This window comes from Salmo salar, chromosome 06, assembly GCF_965601325.2.
Source record: "Salmo salar chromosome 06, fSalSal1, whole genome shotgun sequence".
NCBI lineage: Eukaryota > Metazoa > Chordata > Actinopteri > Salmoniformes > Salmonidae > Salmo > Salmo salar.
Genome location: NC_138296.1, coordinates 64,338,245 through 64,351,402, shown reverse-complemented (window position 1 = coordinate 64,351,402; position 13,158 = coordinate 64,338,245). Strand labels below are relative to the sequence as shown.

Genomic DNA, 13,158 nt, shown 5'->3' with positions numbered 1-13,158 from the left:
ATTCAAGTCATGGTACAGATATTATAATTTTTCGCTCATGTCCAAATCTGAATGTGAAGCTCAACAGTCACTCAAAGAGGATTTGAACATGATGCACAAAAAAATGCTAATATCGGTACCATGACTTGAATGTGATTTGTGCCACAAATACTAAAACGTTATATTTGGAAACAGTGCCAGGGAAACTAAACCAAGGCATGGATTGCTTTCATACCTTGTCCATAGACTGCTTATAGTGTAAGGAACCCAATAATTTGGGCAAACTATCCCTTTAAGCATTTATACATCATGGTATTATAAAAATATTATATTTAAATGCACTTCCAAATCAAATTGCAAACATATCTGTTGCTTAGCATTTTATTTTCACTATTCTTCCCATTTGAGTCCAGTTCACTGTTTGCTGCAAAGATAATAGACATAGCCTACTGTAAAATAATTTATAATAAAATGTGTGTGTGTACCAGATTGATAGTAAGTGTTTCTCTGTTTCTAGAAGGTTAGGCAGAGCGGCAGACTAAGGCAGTTTCTTGTTGGAAGAAATGTTGCTAAATTAATCTATGGGAAATTCATCAGATGACATGTGGCAATCCTCAAGATCCCGAGTGTAAGTTAAAAGTCGTGGTTTGACATTGTAATAAAGACGAGAAAATGATTTGAATGCCTTCAAAGCATATATTTGAAAATGCTGCTGATAGAAGAATTTCTATGTTTAAAGATTATGATTAAATAATTCTACCCTGCAACCTAACTATTAGTGATATGGTTTATGTAGCATGTATAATGAGTAACTAAAGTGTTAAACAAATGTCTAACGAGGTTGGACAAGGATAAAAGAGGAATGTGTGTGTGTGTGTTTAAGTAAACACCAAGAACCGTTAAAGTGTGGTTGACCTGCCCTAGCTTGAACTCTGAGCGTTTATGACATGAGAGGGAGTACCCCTCAAGGTTTCCCTAATCTCAGAGGAATGAAACTGTTGGCTGGGTAATGATCTACAGTGCTGAGAGTTCTGGGGAAGAAGATAACTAACTCTCCTTAATGTTCATGTGTATGTGTGTGCGTAAATAAGGAGCCTGGTATATAATAGATGTCTTTGTATATGAACTGCAGAGCGCACTCGTGAATAAACATCTTTCACTATTGTAAGCTGGGAATTCTGTCTGTTTTATTTAAACCAGAACTTTACGAACACTGAGTTGCAGACGGAGTATTTTAATTGAAGTTAACATTGAGAACAAAATTCTCTTAATGTTAAACAGTACAAATTCCAACCACACCATGCATACGGTATGCTACATCACATGTAGTTTAGATAGACAGGGGGCTTAAGACATACAGGAGAACAGAAGGTGATCCATAGTTCTCTAAATGAATCATGGTTGTATACTATGTCACCCTACAGGTTCCACTCACTTTGGAGGGGGTCGAGATACTTCACACTCTAAAAAAAGCTATCCAAACTCTGGGTATAAAGCTGGTTGGCCGTCTGATTCAGCATGAGGGAGAGGCTACAGTCCGGTAAGTTGTGTTTCCATGTGTTTTGGTGCTGCTGCTGCGCTTCAGGCAGTGACAGGCTTTGGTAGTCCGTGTTTAGGCTGCATTGGCTGGGCAAGTGAGGGGTTGAACCCCCTTGAACTCCAGGCCCTTGTTGAATTGAACCTCCAACACCTTGGATGCCTTGGTTATCTTCAGGTTGCGCATGCAGCCTTTGAATGAAGTGCTGGAAGTCAGGCCAAACTGCTTGAGCCCCTCTGGAAAAGGGAAAAAAGAAACAATTGATTTATGATTGTTATTTTCTGCCCCACTAAGCACATTTATGCTTCTATTTCATAAATCAGAAAGCCGATGACTGCTTGACGTTATAACTGATTATATCCTGAGGTTTAAATAGGAAGTAAATCAAACATTTCCAACATTATAGAGGAGCACGGTTTGCTACACAATATCCAGGGTCGTGTATCCAAGGTCAACTGTGTTTCAGGAGTTATACATGAAACCTGATTCCACAGGCATCCCACTGGGCACAGACACCAATTAAACGTCTATTCCACTTTGGTGCAACTTAATCTCATTGAAATGACGTGGAAACAACGTTGATTCACCAGTGTGTGCCCAGTCAAATCAAATCAAATGTTATTTTCATATGCGCCGAATACAACAGGTGTAGACCTTACAGTGAAATGCTTACTTATAAGCCCTTAACCAACAATGCAGTTTTAAGAAAAATGTGTTAAGTAAAAAAAAATAGACAAGTAAAAAATAAAAAAATAAAAGTAACAAATAATTAGGGAGTAGCAGTAAAATAGCGAGGCTATATACAGGGGGTACCGGTACAGAGTCAATGTGCAGGGGCACCGGTTAGTCGTGGTAATTAAGGTCATATGTACATGTTCTACATGACACATTTCTAACTGAATGTTCAATGTTTGATAACGTTGCCTCTACTCATTGTGTCCCGGGTGTGAAATGCTTGGTGGGTGGTGTCCAGTGGAGAACGACTGGCCGCTCTCATTGAAGCCATGAAGTTTAAGGTCAACCGCGGTACTGCAGGCATTGTTTGCAGAAAACAGGGTCCCCCATTATAGGGGAAAATGGCAATCTTAATAGAAATCAAATATTTTTTTGAAGACAATCATGGTACCAATAATGTATGTCCTTGAACCGATTATTTTAAAATCTCACACAGAAGAAGTTATAAGTGTAATTTAGTAGCTAATGGCAGCCTGCAGTACCTCGGTCGGCCTTCAACTTGAGATACTCAATGAGAGGGGGCAGCACTGAGCTAGCCTGCAACATCACTTCCTGGATTAGCTCAAACTGCACATGTTATGTCTACATAAATCTCCCACAAGACGCCATCTTAATTAAAGGGATACTTCGGAATTTTGGCCATCTACTTCCCAAGGGTCAGATGAACTCATGGATACCATTTCTATGCCTCTTTGTCCAATATGAAGGAAGTTAGAGGTAGTTTCGTGAGCCAATGCTAACTAACATTAGCACAATGACTGGAAGTCTATGGGTATCTGGTAGTAAGCAATTACACTAGTTAGCAACTTCATTCCAGCTGCACGCAGAGACATACAAATTATATCCACAAGTTCATCTGACTCTGGGGAAGTAGATAAAGGGAATCATTGTCAAAATCCCAAAATCCCAAAGTCCCAAACTTCCTGGGTTTCAAATGCACTATGGAGTCTTCACATAGGAATGAATGGTGTCACGTGATCGATGACTTTGTCCATTCATATATGCAGCCATTGGTGGTGTTGTACGAACCTGGGTATCCACCGACGTAGATGGGGTCGTTGGTGTCAGCGGTGTTGGACCTGGCGTTGGGGCTCTCTGCTTCCTCCTTCCTGCCGTCCACTATGATCTCCAGCCTGTGGCGAAGCTTGTGGGCTGTGACCGAGTGCCACTGACCGTCACAGAGGCCTGCCTCTACTTCAGGCTGGTACTCCGCTGTGATCCGTCCCGCTCCGTTGTCCACGTGGAACAGCAGCTAGGGAGCCAAGAAGACATACTCAGAATACACCTGACTTGTCCAATAGGTAGTTTGTAACAAAACATGAGCAACCGTGATTCTGTTGAACGCCATGAATTAATTTATACAGTACAATAGCTTTGCATACTCATGGTTGTTGTTAGGCTTACAGTAAGAGATTGTAGAGTCTGGTTAGAATGAAATGTGTGCGGGACAACAAAGCATTGTTGTATTCTATGTTTGTGTGTACCTTTCCGTTGTGCAGTTCGATGCCCAGGCCCTCCATCTTGGTGTCCACCTGGCTGCTGACCGCCAGCAGAACCCCGTTGCTCTGGGACGTACGGAACTCCAGCTCCAGAGACACGTCCAGGCCCACCCTGTAGGAACCCACTGGAACAGAGGACAAGAGATACAGGAAGCAGTCAGAATTGATACAACAACTGCCATGAGATTGAAAAATAACTTTGCAAAGTTGGTGTACGAGTAGTCAACCATTCGTCATCAACGTGTATTGTTGATTGTTGGGATATATTGTATTGTGGGGTCAGGAGTTTTTCCTGGTCAGGTCACATGGTCAGGAACAACTCCAGGTCATAACTATAGCTACAGCTCTACGTTTTGAGTGTCAGAATGTACCTGCTTTGACATATCCAGAGCCATCAAAGTAGGTTCCCTTCTCAGTGCTGATGAAACAGCTGCCCACGTGGTGGCTGGAGGTGGGCGCGTCCATGTCCAACACATTACCCAGCATCTTGAAATTCCTGATGCAGCCATTGATACTGTACAAGACCTAGTAGTGGAACACAGCCAACACTATACGATCACGCATGACTTTTACACTGAGACATCTCATTCACTTTTGAATGCGTCCCATAACTTGTAAATGATTACTGTTTAACGTCAACACTTTAAGCTGATCGCATGTAATACAAAACAATTACAGTAATACAGAGTCTACAGCGAGGCTTGTGTTTCACTTCCTACAAATGAAATACAACACCAGACCAAATGTGAGGAAGCGTGTATGAACATACTGGTCCGATCCTCTTGGTGGTGTAGTTGACGGGCAGGCCACCTATGTACAGCATGCCAACCACATCCAGGATGTCAGCCTTCTTGGGGCTGGCGGTGTGCTTGGAGTAGCGGTTGTCTATCACCAGTACACCTCTCTGTTTCTCTCTCATCACCCGGATCTGAGACAGCAGAAAGGGAAATAATTTTGGGGGAAATAAGGACAATAACAATCTTTAATGCACGATGAACATAAAGTACTGTAGTTTCTGGTTACTTTGCTTGCTTCCTGTTTTGGTCAATTAACTAGTCAGAGTGCTTTCATAGCGTCATTGTGACATACAGTATTTAGCTGTCTGCTCTCACTATATAAACTCACTCAGTGAAGTAGACCTGATGGTAACAGACTCTGTACACCATGTTAGGGGTTATAAATGATGATTCATATTGGTTTCATTGTTGCTATGATGATTGTTTCACCAGCTGACTCGAGATCCCAGACCTTGTGCCAGTGTCCGTCGTTGATGATGCGTGGCACGCTGACCGAGGTGTTGCCGTGGCCCAGGTCGTAGCCGAGGTGGGCCATGCCCTCCTTCACCTGGATGGTGGCGAAGTCGGCGTGGTTGATCCTCGCCATGTAGAACACCAGTCCGGACTCTGCTGTGGTCCGCAGCTCAAACTCTATGATCAGTCTGCAAGCAAACAGATTCACAGCACTCAGTCCAATATGACGTTTACAGATATTACCCATGTCTTTAGTAATATTACCATGTATACTTTAGATAAGAAAAGGTGTCATTTGGGCTTTACTGTTATCAAAGCAATTCAAAGTGGACATACCTGTTCTTAACCTTAGTGTCATCGAATTCAAATGCAACATGGCTGTTTTTGGAGAGCCCGAACTGCTTGGCTTTCTCTAAGACCACTGGAGATGCCTCGGCAGCACAGGAAAGCTGTTGAAGTGGGGGGGGGGAGTAGCAGTTGTCTTAGAAACATCATATTAACATGATCTCATTCACAGAGTGCATTAAGCGACACTGCAAACCTTCCATTTAACATGAATATACAGTAGTTGACTTACTATTTTGTCTAAAGTGCTATTCTAACGTGTGCCACTAGATGGTGCTAATGAAAAAGACATGGAGTTGCTATTATTAAGACCACCTGAAAATTAAAATTTGTTTTGGAATCTGAATCACTTCTTTTGTTCAGTTCTGTACATGAATACATTTCTATGCCATTTTCTTCTATACTTTTGTTTAGCCACAAAGGCTCCCATTGCTTAAAAGGGCATTTATTTAACTTAAAGTCAATGCATAAAGTACAGCATATCTAGCCCATTTATAAAGAAGAACTACTACAACCGTATCGATTTACTTAGAAAGTACTTCTCATTAAAGAAAATCCCCATTGAAAGTAAAATGTCTGTTGCCAATACTAAGAATATGGACATGGAATGTATATTTCACATGAGCAACACATCTTCACACAGTCGGCATGGTGTTGAAGGTCTTTGGCTGAAATCCAATGAGATGAAGGTTCAGCAGACACATACTTAGATGGCTCGGGGGGGGGGGGGGGGGGGGTAAGAACGTGGACACGTAGGGAGAAGTGAGTGAGAAGAGTAGAGTGGTACCGGTGGGACTGTGACAGCACCGTTGTCAGGTTCCTCTGTGGCGGGGCTGAGCTCTGGAGGTACGACAGGGGGCGTGTCCTAAAGTAGCGGCAGGGCAAGGGGGGGTGAAAGGGTTAAGCTGTGTTATACACTGCCAATCGGATTGGCTACAGCATTCATGACACAGGCGGTCCACCAATCAGGCTGGGGCACTGATGTTATGAATGGCAAAAGTCTGCACAGCAGGTAGCTAGAGGAACAGTGCTAAGAAAAGGATTTACAGTAGTATTACAGAAATGCACATCATTTCTACAAGCCAAGAGAGCTACTACCAGTGACAATACTGTCATAATCTATACATTTGCCTACGATGATGCATCCATGGAGATATATCATGAAAATATATGAGGAAAATACAGGTGGGGTAGGCCAATGCAAGGCATCTTGGTTAGATGAGAGAGAGAGAGAGAGAGAGAGAGAGAGCGAGAGAGAGAGAGGGAGGGGGAGAGAGAGAGGACAGAGAGAGCGCTGCTACACTACCTCAGCTGTCAGCCAGAGAGGATATATTGAGCACAGGAGCTATAAGAAAGAGCCCTGTCAACACTGCAGCTTTATCTATAAAGCAGACCTAGTGGATTGGAAAACGACCCATTCTTTATTCCAGCCACATCAACCTCTCTGATAGTGTATTTAGACTCAGGGCCAACCGGCCTGCCTGGCTGAGCTTCGCTGGGGATGGATGTCAGCTCTTTATGACTCATGGGGAAAATGTATCACACCATCATAGGGTGGGAAATTAGTCATTTAACCTGATACCCCTTCGAGTGGGAGTGGGACCTACAGTGGGAGGTGGAGGGGTCTGTCTGGGTGTCGGAGTGGGTGGTGGTACAGCAGGAGCCTCAGGTTGGAGCGGCTGGGACACATCTTCTCCCTTGGTCCCCTCCTCCTCCTCTTCCTCCTCTTCTTCTGGGAGAGGCAGCGGGGGAGGGGGAGGAGCCAGGTTGGGACACTGGCCGATCTCTGCGTTCTGAAAAGCCACGGGCTGGGAGAAGTCTGTGAGGCTGTAGGGCATAAACAAGCGGTCAAGAAAACACACACACAGACACACAGGCACGCAGGGCGATAAAGAGAGTGTGATGATGGGGTATGGCTATCAGTGTAATCAGTTGAATTATGAACATGGTTATCAGAAAGGACAGCCCCATTAAAGCCAACTAAATATGGGTCAACTGTGTTTAGCCCACTGGCGAGAGAGAAAGAGAGAGAGAGAGCGAGAGAGCACTGATTCCTAAGGATAGGAATGTATTATCATCTGTAGAGAGAAACAGTTGAGTGACAGCCTTTACAACCTCTTTAACTGGGAGAAACAAACTCGCCATGAAACAGCAACTACGTCACACCACAACGCATGAACAACACTTCCCACATAGCCTTCCATAAATAATATCTCCGATCAGGATAATGAATGGTGACGGTAGATAGACTAGATGTTCTAGGGAGATAACAGGAGGCGGTGAGAGACGTACATAGTATTAATCATGAGGTTCCAGATGCAGCCTTCGAAGGGGTCGTTGGGTCTCTGCGAGCTGAGCTCTACGTCAGGGGGGATACCCCCGATGAACAGTCTCTTGATGCCCATGGGTTGGTCGTTGGGAAGGGCCTGCTCCCTCTTCAGCTCCTCATCCACCTGGACGGCAAACGACCTGGACAGAGAACCACGCAGGTCAGTGAGACACTTTGAGCCAGCTCTGTGTAAAGACAGCTAAACATGAATGGCTGGGAACTCGTTTTTTAAGACCCCAGTTATTGTGCTGAAGTGTATGACGCTGTTGTTCAGTGTATAGCAATACCAATGTGTGTGTGTTGGTGCGTGTTACGCACCTGCCACCCAGTCTCTCGATGCGCAGAGTGTGTTCTCTTCCGTCGTGCAGGATGCCCTGGTCAGGCTTACGGACCACCCTGCGTGGGCTGTGGCTGCCTGTGAACACCAACACCTCCAGGGACCCCTTGTTCAGCAACACGGCCAGGAAGGGCTGCAGAGGAAACAAGAGGAGATGTGAGGGGGAAGAACCATGGAGGCACAACAACATCCAATCTCAATGACCAACCACCTCAGGACACACTCAGGGACACAGAGTTATACAGGAAAGCATTATCGCACATAAACACCATGGCTATTAAACAAGGGCTTTATGGACTATCTGGGACAAGTTAGGACAGGCTTTATGGACTATCTGGGACAAGTCAGGACAGGCTTTATGGACTATCTGGGACAAGTCAGGACAGGCTTTATGGACTATCTGGGACAAGTCAGGACAGGCTTTATGCACTATCTGGTACAAGTCAGGACAGGCTTTATGCACTATCTGGTACAAGTCAGGACAGGCTTTATGCACTATCTGGGACAAGTCAGGACAGGCTTTATGCACTATCTGGGACAAGTCAGGACAGGCTTTATGCACTAACTGGGACAAGTCAGGACAGGCTTTATGCAATATGGAGCCCTGAAGACAATTAGAACTGTATACCCTTCGCCCAGAAACATGAACAAAAACAAATTCATGATGAAACCTCACAAACTTTGAGAACGGAAGTAAACTTTATGTAATTGCATAATGATATGCTTTTCAACCCTGAGGGCCTATAGCATTTATGTAAGTCCTCTATTTCTCTACACGGCTTGATTCGATTCTGTCTGGGCAGAACTTCAGAGAAACTGCGTCCCTCTCCGAAACATACCAGGCAAGAAATAGATAGATTTAAGTGCCTCTTGTTATGATTAAATTCTCTGTAATCAGTCCAGCGCGATGGTGAGCACATCCCTCGACAGCGTTGGAATTGCAGACTAGCATGCACAGAGGGAGTTTGCCTAGGGAGAGTGAGGAAGTCCTACCGTTACAATATCTCTGGTCTGATTCAGCACGCGCTCCTCCTGTCCCCCTGCGCAAATTGGCAGAATGAATGACGCGGACACGGAGACCGGCGAGGCCGACTTGTACTCATTCGAAATGACATCCACTTAATTTACCAGGCCCTAATGATTTTCAAAGGTGACGGTCTGGACCTTTCCCAAGGGTTATCGCCGAATTGGACGTGATCCATCAGAGGGCTGTTGTATAATCTATTTCTTACTAACGGCACATGAAGGGGGAATGCTAGAGGTTAAACCCACTATCATTTCCTGCAGCCACGGGCCATAATTGATGTGTTGGCCCACAGAGGTCTGCAGGCAAAGAGAGGGAGAGATTGAGAGAGAGAGAGATGAAGAGTGCCCGAACAGAGAAGCAGAAAGTCATATTTTAATCAAAGCCGTCGTCGCAAATCTCCCAGCCTTTAGCCCTCTGTGAAAGATGATCAACTTTTGTTTGCTGTCGGGTGAAAGTATAATGATTACAGCTTACAGGCAATCCATCTCCTTTATCGTTCATTTAATAAGGAGCCTTGCACACAGCAGGAGTTGATTATCAATGTGCTGTTAGTTTTTCAAAGCAACTCAGCCAGACAGCACAGCGCCCCTTATTAAATTACAGAAATCTAGAAACACCTCCAACAGCCATTCCAAGTCTACTGGGAAATAGGATGCAATGACTTATAAAGAACAAGGAGGTGACATTATAGAGGACTAGGTGCCTAGTTAGGAGGCTTTCATAACTGCAACACTGAAGTGAGAGAGTGTGTTTGTTTGTGTGTATGTATGTGTGTGTGAGTCTGCGTGTGTCTCATCGTCCTCCCTCTTACTTCCCCAGACTGCCTGCGTCTCCTCTTGGGGAGTTGGAACTGGGAACTGGCTCCATTGGTGCTCCCACTGCCAAACAGGATGATACCCTTATCGCTCTTGGTTGCGAAGGACAGGCTGATCTCTGTGCCGACGTCGAAGGACATGGACCTCAGCTCCATGTGACCTGGCTTGGAGAAGCTCACTGTGTGGAGGTTCTGTTGGGGGGGAGACCAAAGATCACGGTCATTCCCAGCACAATCCATTGAGAGTCATCAGTCATTTTCAGGGTTCTTATTTATAATCTGAATACTGTATAATTGTATAGTATAGTATAAGGCCTATGTTGCTTTGTTTATAATGTTCACATCAATTTCAGACTTATGTCAAACATAATAATGAACCTTGTTTGTTAAAGTACAGCTTGTTAGAGTACCACTGTATGCATTTGCATCATCTGGCACTGACACAGGGTCCACAACAAATGAAAAAGCTGAATTGAGCGTGAAATCTTGCAAACATCTTCCAAACACAACTGAGACGTACAAACCAGCCTTTGTTGAATTCAAAATGACTTCTCCCTCTCGATTCTTGGCATTGTTACACTCTTTCGCATTCTGTGTCTGTGGTGTCTGCATAAATATTGAAATATTTTTCCCTAACAAAAAGGACACTTTTAGAAGCAGCGATTCCTCTTCTTTATGTGCCCTGTCAATTTCTCATTATTCCACTCATCTTTTTCCGGTTTCTTCACTTCAGGTTTTCTGACCTCACTCATTTGTATTCTTCCTCATGTTTTTTTCGAGGGATGTTTGGCAACGTGTCGGGCCATGTTTCGTGAGCAGGCCTATATGTGTAAGTAATAAAAGGGGGCGGGGGAAAAGATCAGGAGTATGAAAGAGGAGGTGTGCTGATATAAACTGACCTCCACAGAGCAGCCTTTGGTCAGGCCGGTGTAGTCGGAGCTGCTCAGCAGGTTATAGGGGGTCCTGGAAACCTCAATGTCTCTCATACAGCCAGCATACTTCTTCTTGGTAACCTCTGACCTGTAAAGAGAAGAGAGAGAGAGTTGTCTCCATTGCCATTCTGACCTCCATTCTGTTCATTGTGGAAAGTGCTGTCCTCATTTCAGGAGCCAATGACTTTTGAGACGTCGACCAAATTGAGACCGCGTTCACTCTAAACGAATAAAGTCAGGCTTCTTTTTTGAAGGTGTTTTTAAGAACATTTCTTTGGTATACCTTTTATCTGGGGTTTATTCTAAAGCTATGAAACAATTAGATAGCAGCTTCTGCGTAGCAGACACAACGCTACGAAGAGTACTTCATTGTTAAACGTTCATTTCAAAATTTGCAACAAAGTGCCAGCAAATTCCATTTCCAGTAACATGCAAGAGAAGTGGTGGGGTGACAACACAGCAGCTATTGAATAAAAAGGAGTGGAAGCTGTGTCCTACTGGTCCTCAGAAGTTTGTCCTCGTGTTCATTTGGACTAATATCTCAAACCCCCATTGAGGGGTCTTTACTGACTTCTGATGACCAGCTTGTTGCATTAAAGCATCTACAACTTAAGAGCATATTTTTCTGAACTAAATGCATAGCATGGTAAAGCCAAGTTACAAGAGAGGCTTTCGAAAGTCAATGGGTATGCTAGTACATGCAAAAGGTGATACAGTAAACTTGAACAGTACACGTTTTTACCTTGACTTGATACTGTAAGAACAAAATATAAAAGCATACGCGTGTTAGCACAAGTACGGCACACAAATGAAACACTGTCAAAATACGTAGACAGAAGTCACAATCACGAGTGGAGAAAGTACATTCAGTTCTCCCGGTGTGTGTGTTGAAAGGAGTAAGGCCTATAGAATATACCTCGGATACTGCCGGAGACTGTGAAGGTCTAACATTCAACGTTCACAATGACAGATCTATATAACCCATCGCTAGCGTTCACGTTATCAGTTGTTAGAGCTAAATGAGAGCTAACGCCAGAGAGGACAGTGACAATGTGACACACTGACTCAAGCTCCGGCAGAAGACAGAGTTGTTCAGTTCTGGAAACTGTCTGTCTGTCTGCCTGGCTACCTATATCCCTTGTCAATCCTCAACTTTCATCGCCAAATGTGACAATGTGAGAAGAATAGGAACAGTGGGTAACAGACTGTACAGTACTGAGTGTCTGAGCAAAGAACATAGCAGAGGTGTAAAGACAAGCTATCCGAGGTGTACTTTAGTGTGTGTGTGTGTGCTGATGTGTGTGCATGTGTGTGGGTCCGCATCAAAACAGACATGTAGCATAAGGCCCTACTGTGGAGGGGAATGGCATCCTACTGAGTACATACCTGTAGTTTCCAATGGTTGGCAAACCCCCAAAGTAAATCCTCTCCTCCTCCTTGAGGTTGAGCCCGGTGGCAGAGCCTTGGGATGACACCAACAGCTTCTCCTCTTCGTTGGTGTCTATGTCCACGATGGTCACCGTAGCTGGGGTGGAAGGAAACCAACAAGGGTAATGGCTGTTCAACAAAAAGCTCTGATCAAGCTACAAAGGCTGTATGTTCTACAAACTACGCAGTCTCTACAAACGTCAACTTGAGTGGAATGTTATGTGTGTTATGATGAGTGTGAGGGTCACCTTGTTTCTTCATGCGGGCCATAGTGAAGGACTTCCACCTGCCGTCGTTGTGTCTCTTGATACTGAGCACCCGGCCGGTGCCTGAGCCCAGGTCAAAGCTCACCTTCACTAGACCATCACTCAACTCAGCACTCATAAAGTCCTTCTATCTCAGAGAGAGAGAGAGAGGAGAGAGAGAGAGAGAGAGAGAGAGGGAGAGGGAGAGGGAGAGGGGGAGAGAGAGAGAGTGTATATTGAGTAACATTGATAACCGATCAAAATCGAACACACATTTAACCGTTTTCATTACTACTGAACTTGAACAGTTTGCTAGTCCTCGTTACGAGACAGGTGTGTGTATGAGCGAGGTTACCATATCTTTGGTGGCGAAGTACATGAGCAGGGAGTCGGTGGAGAAGGAGCGGAACTTGAACATGACGGTGGAGACGTTGGGGTTCCATCTGGTGGGCCGGCTCACAGCAGCATAGCCCTCCCCATCAAACTGTACTGTCCCCTCTGTGTCTGACGGCTGGGGGCTGGAGCACACCCACCCAAACACTCAGCAGTAATCACACAGTCAAGTGAACTTCTACTACGTAAAATAGTGTATAGTGAACTTCTAGAGTAAAACATTTGTGAACGTTTGAGATCGACAACAAAAAGTGAATCGAGTCCATACACTATAAGAGACATTCATATCAAGTACTCAATGTGATGGG

General features: G+C 44.5%; 1 protein-coding gene across 12 annotated transcripts in view; it reads right to left on the bottom strand.

Annotated features, from left to right (window-relative positions):
* Positions 1-1,193: 1,193 nt before the first annotated feature.
* The window catches only part of lama2 (laminin, alpha 2), a 143,707-nt gene continuing 131,742 nt past the window's right edge, over positions 1,194-13,158 (bottom strand). For 5 of the 12 annotated variants that reach the window (XM_082976824.1, XM_082976829.1, XM_082976831.1 and 2 more), the window contains 17 exons: positions 12,813-12,975; positions 12,461-12,605; positions 12,171-12,309; positions 11,527-11,538; positions 10,752-10,872; positions 9,850-10,044; positions 7,993-8,144; positions 7,638-7,814; positions 6,953-7,172; positions 6,133-6,210; positions 5,337-5,449; positions 4,999-5,188; positions 4,520-4,678; positions 4,122-4,275; positions 3,736-3,875; positions 3,281-3,503; positions 1,194-1,752 (listed from right to left, as the gene is read on the bottom strand). In XM_082976824.1, the coding sequence (XP_082832950.1) occupies positions 1,592-1,752; positions 3,281-3,503; positions 3,736-3,875; positions 4,122-4,275; positions 4,520-4,678; positions 4,999-5,188; positions 5,337-5,449; positions 6,133-6,210; positions 6,953-7,172; positions 7,638-7,814; positions 7,993-8,144; positions 9,850-10,044; positions 10,752-10,872; positions 11,527-11,538; positions 12,171-12,309; positions 12,461-12,605; positions 12,813-12,975 (2,542 nt within the window). In that variant the 3' untranslated portion in view covers positions 1,194-1,591. The remainder of the gene's footprint in view (positions 1,753-3,280; positions 3,504-3,735; positions 3,876-4,121; positions 4,276-4,519; positions 4,679-4,998; positions 5,189-5,336; positions 5,450-6,132; positions 6,211-6,952; positions 7,173-7,637; positions 7,815-7,992; positions 8,145-9,849; positions 10,045-10,751; positions 10,873-11,526; positions 11,539-12,170; positions 12,310-12,460; positions 12,606-12,812; positions 12,976-13,158) is intronic. The other 7 variants (XM_082976828.1, XM_082976830.1, XM_082976834.1 and 4 more) reach the window with 3 other exon arrangements.